Source organism: Crinia signifera, chromosome 5 (genome assembly GCF_055691185.1).
Source record: "Crinia signifera chromosome 5, ASM5569118v1, whole genome shotgun sequence".
NCBI classification, from domain to species: Eukaryota; Metazoa; Chordata; class Amphibia; order Anura; family Myobatrachidae; genus Crinia; species Crinia signifera.
In genome coordinates, this window is record NC_139221.1 from 187,577,271 (window position 1) to 187,589,770 (window position 12,500).

The following is a 12,500-nucleotide window of genomic DNA, read 5'->3' on the forward strand; positions in this document are numbered from 1 at the left end:
CCGTGTGTACGCACACATCAATTTCTTATGTTGTAGGGCACGTAATGTAGGGTCACTGTTGACTATGGGCCAATGTTTTTTTGTTATTTTGCTGATGTCAGCGCTTGCAGGGTGAAATGAATTTACCCATATCAAGCTATTCTCACCGCTGGTTTTGGGGGATGCTTGGAGGGCCTGGTGTCTAGTCATGTTGGACACTTTGGTTTTGGTTTTTAATAACTCCTCCTTGGGATAGCCCCTGGTCGCAAATTTGTCAACCATTTGGTTCAAGGTATGCTCCACTTCGGATGCCTCACTGACAATGCGACGCAATCTGAGCATCTGAGAAAGGGGAAGTCATCAAGAATCATCAAGGGGGCACACGCAGCACGATGGCTAGGCTGGAGGTGTCACAGATACTGAAAGGGGCAGAAAAAATGTTCCGGCCTTATCAGCTGTGTTCATTACAGGTGTAAGGAATGTGGAAGCAGACTTCCTAAGCAGAGAGGAGCTTCTGGAAGGAGAATGGGCACTGAATCCACAGGTGTTCCAGGACATTGTGTCTCGTTGGGGCCTCCTGGAGGTGGACTTAATGGCATCCAGATTCAGTCATCAAGTGCCCAGGTTCTTTTCCAGGACTAGGGATCCACTGGCGACAGCAGTGGATGCTATGACGGTACCTTGGACAGGAAAACTGGCATACATCTTCCCTCCCTTTCCCATGATTGCCATGGTACTGAAGAGAGTCAAGTCCCAAGGGATTGCTGTCATAATGATAGTGCCGGATTGGCCAAGGAGTTCTTGGTATTCCAACATTCGGAGACTGTCAGTAGAGTCGTGGCGTCTACCTCTGCAACCAGACCTTCTAAGACCAGGCCCGTTCTTTCATCAGGATATAGCTCAGCTAACTTTAACGGCTTGGCTATTGAGACCGCCATCTTAAAGAACAGGGGGCCATCTTAAAGAACAGGTGGTTCTCAGAGGCGGTGATAAGTACTATGATTAAGGCTAAGGAAGCCTGTGTCTTCAAATTATTACAGGGTCTGGAAGACCTATATTCGATGGTGTGAGAGACAAAAGTCCCACACTGCCAGATTCAAGTTGACTAAGTTACTTGAATTTTTACAGGATGGCTTTTCTTCAATACCTTAAGGTTCAGGTTTCGGCCTTATCTATTTTCTTTATAAAAAAAAAAAAGTGGCTGTGATTCCGGAGGTGCATACTTTCCTGCAAGGGGTTACCAGGTTAAAACCTCCGTAAAAGCAACCTGTAGCACCATGGGATTTGTCTTTTGGTGCTGGCAGTTCTTCAAAAACCTCCTTTTGAACCATTACTGTCGGCTGACCCAAAAAATAAAATTCTCACTTGGAAATTAACTTTTTTGTTAGCCATTTCCTCTGCGAAGAAGGTTTCAGAGTTGGGAGCATTGTCTTGTAAGCCTCCATTCCTTATTTTTCATGGTGATAGGGCTGTGTTGAAAACCGTTCCTAAATTTTTACCTAAAGTTTTTTTCTGTTTTTCATTTAACCCAGGATATTGTTCTTCCAGAATTTCAACCCCCTGAGGGGTCCAGGAAGAGGGACAAATTGAAAAAATTTGGATGTTTGCGCCTTGCGCATTTATGTGGGCAGAGTTAAGGGTTTCTGTAAGATGGATTCTTTGCTGGTATTGTACGTCGTACACAAAAGAGGCTGGCCTGCTTCAAAACAGACCATTGCTAGGTGGCTTAGATCAGTAATTGCTTTGGCATATACTAAAGTTGGTAGGCCAATACCTGCCAGGATAAACGATCATACCACCAGGTCGGTTGCTGCCTCTTGGGCGGTGCGCCATGGGGCTACAGCTGAGCAAGTATGCAGGGCTGCCACTTCGTCATCTGTTCACTTTTACCAAATTCTATAGGTTCCATGAGTTCACGTCGGAGGACTCATCATTCGGGCGAACAGTGATGAGTACTGCAAACCTGAGCGTACCCTCCCAAAGGACCGGCTCTTGAATGTGAATGTGAGCTGTTTCACCGGGACCATTGAAAGAGAAAAAGGGATTTTTGTAAGAACTTACCATTCGAATCCCTTTCTCTGATATGGTCCTGGTGACACAGAGATCCCTCCCTTATGCTCAGTAAGTATTGCCGTTTTCATGAGATGTCATGTTATAACATACCTCCCAACTTGAGTGCCCGAAAAGGGGGTGGGGTGTATGCAAATGAGGGCGCGGCTTATGCTAATTAGCCGTGACCTCATTTTTATACGAGAATAGACGCTGTGCGCATGCGCACAGCGTCTATTCTATTAGATTGGGGGGTCTCCCAACTGCCACCCCCCGCAGCGGGACAATGCCTGCCGCGGGTGGGACAGCGGGACAGGACCCGAAAATCGGGACTGTCCCGCTGTAATCGTGACAGTTGGGAGGTATGTTATAATGGGTATGTTAATGTATTGTGCATATAATAAGTTCAGGCGATGTACTGAGTTAATGTATTCCAGTGGGCTTTGGAAGTTGAACTGAGGATTCTGGGATGCAGAGGGAGGAGCCTACCTCTCAAAGCTTTTAGCATAGGTGCCTGGCTCCTCTGGACCCTCCTACATCCCAATGTGAGCTGTGTCACCAGGACCATATCAGAGAAAGGGATTTGAACGGTAAGTTCTTACAAAAATCCCTTTTTACAGTCAATATAGAGTTCTCGTGGTAAAGGTATCGTTATAATAATATTAGATTGTGTGATAAACTGAAGGTGAACTCCAATGCTTTGTTACCTTTCTTTTCTAGATAAGGACCATACATTTCCACTGGAGAACATGGTTGTCATAGATGAGACTGATGAGGATATGTCAGATGATGGTGCTGCTTCCCCTGCTTCTTGTGATGATTCAGAAACTGCTATTCCAAGCTCAGGTACGTTGGGTAATCTTTCGTTGTGACTTCAAATTTGAGGTATAGGTTTTTATTCACGCTATTGTACGCAATTGCAATATATGCATAGTGACCATGTATTTTTTAATATATATAGAATGCAGCTGGCATTATTTACCTACTGTAGTACTAACAAGCCTAACTCCATATCTCAGCATGTTCTTAAAAAATGCTGATGAAGAATCACACTTGCCCTCAGCTTTGGCACTGAGAGGGTTCTTTTGCACGGGTCTGATGGATGGGTCTAGGACCCGCTACCCCCTCCCTGGTTGCATTGAGCCGGGCAGTGGGAGAAGACAGGCTGCCGCTGCAATACAGCCTCTCTCCCCAGCCCAGCACCCGTTGCTCAGTGCTTTGTGCTGAGTTGGATAGAGAGGCAGCATTCACGCCCGCACACACAAACAATTTTTTTACCTTTGCCGGAGTGTGACCATACCCTTTACCACGTCACCCCTGGTCTTCGGAATTACTGTAATTAAGTAAAAAAAACTTCAAAAACTACCACCACTGGTGCTGTATGCCTTAAATTGCAGTGGCATTTGCAACACTACAAAAAATAAATATAAAGTGCAGGATATGGAAACTTGACAGCACTTTTATTAACCCTGTTCAGGAACCTGCAGTTTTAGGGGCAATCTATGGTTGCCTAGGGTTTTTCATTTGAAAAGGACAAAGTAGTGCAAGAATCAGAAGATAGTGAAGGGAAATTCCTCTTGAACAATACAAAACAAAATAACAAGTAGAGATGCAATAGCATGCTAGAGAGTCGAGTGAACCTAAACTGTATGAAACAATAGGGAGGAGCACTGAAGTATGCTAGTCATAAGCTCTATTTCATAGCTATACACAAACTGCAATCAGGAAAGGAGCGGTAGTAGGAGACCTTATTTTCTTCTACCCCTTTATTTTATGCATCTTTGCATCCCTGACCTGCTTTATAGTTGCTGGACCCCTTTTAGGCACCCAGGACCCCAGCGTGTTAGATTTGCGGGTGTTTGTGGCTGTGAACCTAATCTGGATTCAGTCAATGTCCTTCTACCCCCTTTATGTTGTGCAACTTTGCCATATTTTTGCTTCCCTGTCCCAGTTTGTATAGTGGCCGGAACCCTTTATAGACCCCCGAGACCCTAACGGGGGAGGTAGGGGTGTCTTACCCCCACAGTATTTTTCCCACATTGTAAGTCATATGTTTACCAAGTTTGGTAAAATTGCTGCATTGCATTCCAGAGTTATGCTGAAACATACCCACACACATACATCCATTTTTATATACAATCCCATTTAAAAGTTTGGGGTCACTTAGAAATTTCCTTATTTTTTTTTTTTTAAAGAAAGCAATGTTTTTTCTTCTGCGGCAGATGTCAGGGGCCACAGGGATAACAGTGGTTAAGGAGCGAGGTCACGCCCAATCCAGCACCAGAAAGGTTAAAAACTTCTGGCTGTCTGGAGTCAGCCCCTGGCTCCTCCTCCTATACCCAGCTTCCCAGGCTAATTACGTTTAATTTTTATTGTGCTGGCAGGAGCCAACACGCATTTTTGAAAGGTGCTGCTTTTAGCAGCATAAACTTCGTTTAAAAAACAAAAAACAAAAATGTCTTCTTTTACACTGACACGGAGTCAGTGACAGAGCAGCAGCGCTGGGGGTCTTTTAGACCCCTGCACTGGGCTCCATCACCCGGGACCCGGCAGCCGCACACCTCCCACATGGCTTCCACAGCGGGGGTGTTGGCTGGCTCCGATGCACTGGAAGAACAGCCACGACGGGGACCGGGACTTCAGCGGTCAGCACCGCTTAAAGGTAACGCACTCCCCGCCGGGAGCGTGCACGTCTGTAATGGTGGCTGAGCAGCCCAGCGAAGGGGGATCGCCGGGCTGCACTAGCAAGCGGCAGAACCGCCGCCTTTAATAGTGTTGTGCATTCTGTCCCGCTGGACCACCAGGGAGACTTTTGAGTGTGGGCAGCAGCGTCGGTATGCGGGCCGCCCGGCAAGCGCCGGATCCCCGCCATTTTACCGGCGCCACAGAAGTCATTAAATCCCAGCGGCCATTTGCTAGTAGGGGGAGGGAGCCTCTCCTCACACAGCCCCTTCCCCTGTAAACAGGAGCTAGGATATAGCCATGTGGTTTCCAGCCTCTTCCTGCCTGCTGCACGTGTGGGAAGGACACAGAGAGCTCTCTGCAAGTCTGGAGTTCCATCTCTTCACGGCTGTGTCTCATATTGTCTTAACACTATCACTGCCTGTCAGAAAGTAATATTGTGTTAAATGTTACAATCAGCTGCCTCTTTTACAATGTCAGAGGAAAGCGGTGATGACACATGGGCCCCTATATTGGTGTCCTGCACGCGTTGCAGAGCGGGCGTACCCCAGCTTGTAGAGGGGTTATGCTTACAATGTATAAAGATGCATTCGCAGCCCCCTGTGGCAGCTTCCTCACAGGAACCTGCTTGGGCCCAGCTTACCCAGGTCATGTCGCAGTTAATAGAAAAGCTCTCTACTGCACCATCCCTGCAGCCGGGACCATCCGGGTCTCGGCCATGTCCCCCCGAAGAGCCTGCATGGGCGGGTGCTTTGGCATACTCGGTTCAGGGCATCCGTGCCTCTTTAAAGGGTAAAAACCATAAGGCCCGGGGCGGAGGGATTCCTTCTACCCTCCCCCATCAGGACACTGATGCAGATGATACTGACGAGGAGGAGGATCAGCTGGTTGACGACAGAGTCTACAGAGATGCTGATGAGACCTCTAAAAGCGACATATCAGCACGCGTCGATGTAGGGGCCCTGGTAATTGCGGTTAGCGACGTTTTAAATTTACATGATGTCTCTGAGCCCGCTCAGTCTGTGGGCCCATCTTTTAAGCGTCCCAAGCAGACGCGGTCAGTGTTCCCTAAGTCTTCTGAACTAGAGGATGTCCTTAGAAAGTTTCCGCTCTCTAAGCGGTTTAATTCCTTTTACCCGCTCCCTCCAGAGGATAGGGTACGCTGGGAGACTGCTCCCAAAGTGGATACACATATCGCTAAGATTGTGCGTTCCAGTACTTTGCCCATCCCAACCGCCTCTCTTAAAGATCCCGCTGACAGAAAGGGCGAGAACTTTCTTAAGCTTATTTTTACAACTGCTGGGGTGGTTGCGCGGCCTACCCTGGCATCTGCCTGGGTGGCGAAGGCCATGGTAAAATGGATTTCTCTCTTCACTAATATTATTACTGAGGGAGATAGTGTAGATGACATGTTTCCTATCCTTGACATCATGCATCAGGCTGCACTATATTTGGGGGAGGCTGCATTTGATGCAGCCACTCTTACCTCAAGAGAGTCCGCCTCGGCAGTGGCGGCACGGCGATCTCTGTGGCTTCACTCTTGGAAAGCGGATGCTGATTCCAAACAAACTCTAGAGGCGTTACCCTTTGCGGGCTCTCTACTGTTTGGATCAGAGTTGGACAAAATCGTGGCCACGGTGGCTGCCTCAAAGGCGGCTTTCCTGCCATCCACTCCTGCTCCACGTCCTCGCCCGGCGTTCCAGTCCTTTCATTTTCAGGGCAGGGGTAGGGGGCAGTCGTTCACAAGGACTCAGGCCCAACCCGCAAAGCCCTCTAAGGCCAGGGGAAAACGTCCCTGGCCCACTAGACGTCCTGACCACAAACCCGAGGATAAGCCCTCGGCATGACGGGGCGGTGCTCCACCTGGGGGATCCCAGGGTGGGGGGTTGCCTGCTTCGGTTTTCGTACATGTGGCTGGAATCCACGACAGATGCATGGGTTCGAGATGTAGTTTCAAAAGGCTATTCTATAACCTTTCACAGTCAACCACCAAGCTCGTTCTTTTCAACAAGTTCTCCCAAGGACTTGGAAAAGCGCGTAGCCCTGTAACAGGCCATACAAAAACTACTGTCCGCAGGTGTCATAGCCCTCGTTCCAGTGTCGCAACAAGGCACAGGTTTCTACGCCAATCTTTTCTTGGTGCAGAAGCCCAATGGGACCTTCCGTCCCATTTTAAATCTAAAGAGGCTAAACAAATTCCTCCGGGTCCCGAAGTTCAAGATGGAAACTTTGCGGTCCATTATACTGGCGGATTACATGGCATCACTCGACTTACAAGATGCGTATCTGCATGTACCCATCAAACAAGAACACTGGTGGTTCCTCAGGTTTGCGCTGCAGGACCGTCATTTTCAATTTCAGGCACTGCCTTTCGGCCTGGCCACAGCCCCTCGGGTGTTTACGAAGGTCATGGCAGTGATGTGCAGTGCTCTTCGCAACCAGGGTGTCCGAATTCTCCCATATCTGGACGAACTGTTGATCCTGGCACAGTCGCCTCAGGTTCTCCAGGCACACTTGACAAAGGTTGTGGCGGTCCTGGAACACCACGGCTGTATAATCAATTGGCCAAAGTCATCCATGGTCCCTACTCAATCCATGATTCACCTAGGGGCCCTGTTGGAGACAGTAAATCAGCGGATTTACATGCCGGAGGTCCGCCGCAAGGCTCTACAGTCCCGGGTTCAGCATCTTCTTCTCTCGCTCAGGTGTGTCTCAATCCATGCCTGCATGAGGGTGCCGGGCTCAATGGTCTCGGCCTTCGACATGGCAGAGTACGCACAGTTCCATTCTCGGCCATTACAGCGGGAAATTCTCAGGAAATGGTCGGGGTCGTACTCCAACATACGATCACACCTGATTGTCTTGTCTCACGGAGCTCCCTGTCATGGTGGCTTCTAGATCAGAACCTCATGGAAGGGAGGCCATTTTGGATCCACAGATGGACTCTCCTCACCACGAATGCCAGTCTCCGGGGTTGGGGAGCGGTCACATCAGAAATCTTTTCAGGGGCTTTGGACTCCACGGGAATCCATGCTGTCCATCAACATTCTCGAACTGAGGGCAGTCTTACTGGCGCTCCGCCAGGCGGAGCCTTGGCTTCAAGGTCACCTGGTGCAGGTCCAGTGGACAATGCGACGATGTGGCTTATATCAACCACCAGGGTGGCACTTGGAGTCGGGCAGCCATGGCGGAGGCCTCTTGTATCTTCCAGTGGGCAGAGAACAAGATCCCTGCATTGTCGGTAATCTTCATTCTGGGTCTCCTCAATTGGGAGGCGGACTTCTTGAGTCGTCAGACTCTGGATGCCGGCGAATGGACCCTCCATCCAAAAGCGTTCCAGATGTTGGTGGACCGGTGGGGCAGACCGGAGGTGGATCTGATGGCATCACGCCACAATCACTAGGTCACCCTGTACGGTTCCAGGTCTCGAGATCCGGGCGCTTGCATGGTAGACACTCTGTGAGCCCAGTGGCCGTTCGCTCTCATGTATGCCTTTCCCCCATTTTCGCTCCTTCTCCGAGTTCTTCGCAAGTTGAAGGCGGAAGAGGGCACGTTGATCCTGGTGGCCCCTCATTGGCCTCTGAGGATCTGGTTCTCGGATCTGCAGGCCCTGTCAGTGGCCCCTCCAATCCGGCTACCTCTGTGACCGGATCTGCTCTCACAAGGGCCGTGCCTCCATCCCGATCTGCAGCAGTTGTCTTTAACGGGGTGGCTGTTGAGACCGCCTTGTTAAAAGCTAAAGGCTTTAATTCTCGGGCGATTTTGACTATGCTCAGGGCTTGTAGGCCTTCTTCGGCTGGTGCTTATCGCATCTGGCGGGCTTACTTTTCCTGGTGTAGCTCCCGGCAGTTTAATCCAAAAACCTATCGTTTGTCTCGGATTCTGTCCTTTCTGCAGAAGGGTTTAGAGGCTGGCCTCAGACTGTCTTTGCTGAAGGTGCAAGTGTCGGCCTTGTCTATTCTATTTCGCAGGAGGCTGGCGTTGTTGCAGGGGGTCTTGCGAATCCAACCTCCATTTGTCCCACCGGTTGCTCCATGGGGTCTTTCTCTGGTTCTTAAGGCCCTACAGGGCCCCCCTTTTGAACCTTTGCGATCAGTGGATCTATCTTGGCTTACATGGAAAACTGTTTTACTATTGACCATTGCTTCGGCCAGGAGGGTTTCTGACTTATCAGCTCTGTCCTGTCAGTCTCCTCTCCTGGTTTTCCACCCTGATAGGGCAGTTCTTCGAACCGTCCCTTCACACCTTCCCAAGATGGTGTCCAAATTTCATGTTAATCAGGAGATAGTGGTCCCGGCCTTTCGTAGGCTGGATGCTTCTCCTGAACAGCGGTTCCTGGATGTAGTGTATACGTTACGTATTTATGTGCGCCGTACTAAAACACTTAGGAAATCTAACTCTCTCTTTGTCCTCTATGGATTTCAAAAAAGAGGTTGGCCTGCTACAAAGCAGACCATTGCCCGGTGGCTAAGGTCTGTCATCAAACAAGCTTACTTGGGTGCCTCCCTCCCGGTTCCGAATTGGGTCCGGGCTCATTCCACGAGATCTGTGGGTGCGTCTTGGGCTGTTAGGGGTGGTGCGACAGCAGAGTAACTTTGCAAGGCGACGACTGGGTCGTCTCCTCTTACTTTCTTACGCTTCTATGCGTTTGATAGGTTTACCTCAAAAGACTCGGCGTTTGGCCGGAGTGTATTAGCTGCGGCCCGGGCGCATCCCCACCCATAGGTGGCTGCTTTAGGACGTCCCACTGTTATCCCTGTGGCCCCTGACGTCTGCCGCAGAAGAAACTGAGATTTATGTCTTACCTGTTAAATCTCTTTCTTCAAGGACGTCAGGGGCCACAGGGATCCCTCCCTGCCGTTACTCCGTTGAGTAAACTTAGTTAAAAATTCCTCCGTTGAGGGTGTTTACACATGTTACAGTTATGGTTTCTCTATTGAGCAACCACACACACACATATATTTGTTGAATGTGTCTCTGTATGGGTTTCTTTTCCTTCTATCTTGTCTCCTGCCTGGCTTGGGGAAAAAACTGAACGTAACTAGCCTGGGAGGCAGGGTATAGGAGGGGAGGAGCCAGGGGCTGTCTCCAGACAGCCAGAAGTTTTTAGCCTTTCTGGTGCTGGATTGGTCGTGACCTCACTCCTTAAACACTGTTATCCCTGTGGCCCCTGACGTCCTCGAAGAAAGAGATTTAACAGGTAAGACCTAAATCTCAGTTTTTTCAATGAAAATAACATTAAATTAATCAGACACTATACAATATCAATGTGGTAAATAACTGTACTAGCTGCAAATGTCTGGTTTTTAAAGGAATATCTACATAGGAGTATAGAGGCCCATTTAAAGCAACCATCATTCCAGTGTTGTAATGGAACAATGTGTTTGCTAATCGCGTTAGAAGGCTAATTGTTGATTAGAAAACCGCTTGAGCAATTATGTTAGAACAGCTGAAAACCGTTTTGCTTGATAGAGAAGCTATAAGACTGGCCTTCCTTTTAGCTCGTTGAGTATCTGGAGCATCAAATTTGTGGTCTTGATTATACTCTCAAAGTGGCCAAAATAAAGAACTTTCATGTGAAACTACAATCTATTCTTGTTCTTCAAAATGAAGGCTATTCCATGCGAGAAATTGCCAAGAAACTGAACACTTCCTACAGTGGTGTGTACAACTCCCATCAGAGAAGCATAAACAGGCTCTAACCCAGGCCTGGGCAATTGCGGCCCTCCAGATGTTGAGAAACTACACATCCCAGGATGCTTTGCATTAGTTTTGCTATGTAGCCATGCTGAAACTGATGCAAGGCATGCTGGGATGTGTAGTTCCTCAACATCTGGAGGGCCGCAATTGCCCAGCCCTGCTCTAACCAGAGTAGAAAGAGAAGTGGGAGGCCCTGGTGCACAATTGAGCAAGAAGTCAAGTAGAATCTCTAGTTTGAGAAATAAACACCTCACAGGTCCTCAAATGGCAACTTCATTAAATGGTACCTGCAAAACGCCAGTGTCAACGTCTACAATAGAGGTGACTATGGGATGCTAGCCTTCTAGGCAAAGTGGCAAAGAAAAAGCCATATCTGAGACTGGTCAATAAAAGGAAAATATTAATATGGGCAAAAGACAGACAGAGGAACACTGGAAAAAAGTGTTCTGGACAAAGGAATCAAAGCTTGAGGTGTTTGGATCACATAATTGTGAGATGCAGAACAAGTGAAAAGATGCTGGAAGAGTGCCTGACGCCATTTGTCAAGCATGGTGGCTGTCATGTGATGGTCTGGGGCTGCTTTGATGCTGGTAAAGTTGGAGATTTGTACAAGGTAAAGGGAGGTTGACTAAGGAAGGCTATCACTCCATTTTGCAACGTCATGCCATACCCTGTGGAGGTAATTTCCTACAACAGGAAAATGACCAAAAGCACATCTCCAAATTATGCAAGAATATTTAGGGAAGAAGCAGGCTGCTGGTATTCTGTCTGTAATAGAGTGGCCAGCTCAGTCACCAGATCTCAACCCCATTAAGCTGTTGTGGGAACAGCTTGACTGTATGGTACGCAAGAAGTGCTTATCATGCCAATCCAACTTGTGGGAGGTGCTTCAGGAAGCGTGAGGTAATATTTCTTCAGATTACCTCAACACATTAACAGCTAGAATGCCAAAGGTCTGCAATGCTGTAATTGCTGCAAATGGAGCATTCTTTGACCAAATGATTTATTTCAATTAAAAATTTGCAAGATAAATAAGTTTTAATATAAATCACAAAATTGTCTGGGTGACCCCCTTGTTTATTGTGGACAGGCTGCTTTGTGGCATTATTGTAGAAACACTTAATATAACACTTTTGAGTGGTAATGGGTGAAACCTGTCGGCCATTAATACCGTATTTTTATCAGTCGGTTTTCTGTAAATGCACGTCACAATGAAGCCATTGCTGATAGTGACTCCCACATCCAGAAAGCTGATGTAGGACTCACTGAACGCTAAAGTAAACTTCGTACTCACTGTAGCCTGACGAAGGAGCTTAGAGCTTCGAAACGTTGCTAGAATAAAATACCACCATTTTACATAGACCCTGGAGTGCCGTGTTGGTTGTGTGTGTTTACCCCCAGCCAGTCCTTTTCTACATTATCTCTACAAAGGCACCCAATCAGCTGACATATGTATGTGTGTGTGTGTGTATATATATGTGTGTGTGTGTGTGTGTGTATGTATGTATATATATGTATATGTATATATATATATATATGTGTGTGTGTGTGTGTGTGTGTGTGTGTGTGTGTGTATGTATGTATGTATGTATGTATGTGGCGGTCAATTTGCCGGCGTTCAGAATCCCGACACTGGAATCCCGACCGCCGAAATCCCGAAACTTTCTCCCTCCGTGGGTGTCCACGACACCCATAGAGGGAGAATAAAATAGCGTGCCGAGCGTAGCGAGGCACCAGGCCCGCTGCGTGGCGAGCGCAGCGAGCCTGCAAGGGGGGGCGATCCACGTCCCCCCCATGTCGGGATTTCGGCGGTCGGGATTCCAGTGTCGGGTTTCTGACCGCCGGGATCCCGACCGCCGGGATTACGTATCGGATCTATATATATCCGATACGATATATATATATCCAGTCATAGAACCTGGTGGAATTCAGGTGGAATCAATACAATAAAAAATACAGTATCTATCCTTATGTATCAATGCCTATATAAGAAACTGTTAATAAGTAATAATAATAATAAATATATATATATATATATATATATATATACATACATACATACATACATACATACATACATACATACATAC

At 47.9% G+C, this 12,500-nt stretch overlaps 1 protein-coding gene across 12 annotated transcripts in view; it reads left to right on the forward strand.

Moving 5' to 3' along the window:
- Positions 1-12,500, forward strand: part of LOC146080731 (uncharacterized) — a 258,773-nt gene that overhangs the window by 105,208 nt on the left and 141,065 nt on the right. For 8 of the 12 annotated variants that reach the window (XM_083188317.1, XM_083188319.1, XM_083188314.1 and 5 more), the window contains one exon: positions 2,749-2,874. The exons of the other annotated variants lie outside the window; for them this stretch is intronic. In XM_083188317.1, the coding sequence (XP_083044443.1) occupies positions 2,749-2,874 (126 nt within the window). The remainder of the gene's footprint in view (positions 1-2,748; positions 2,875-12,500) is intronic. 12 annotated transcript variants of the gene reach the window in all.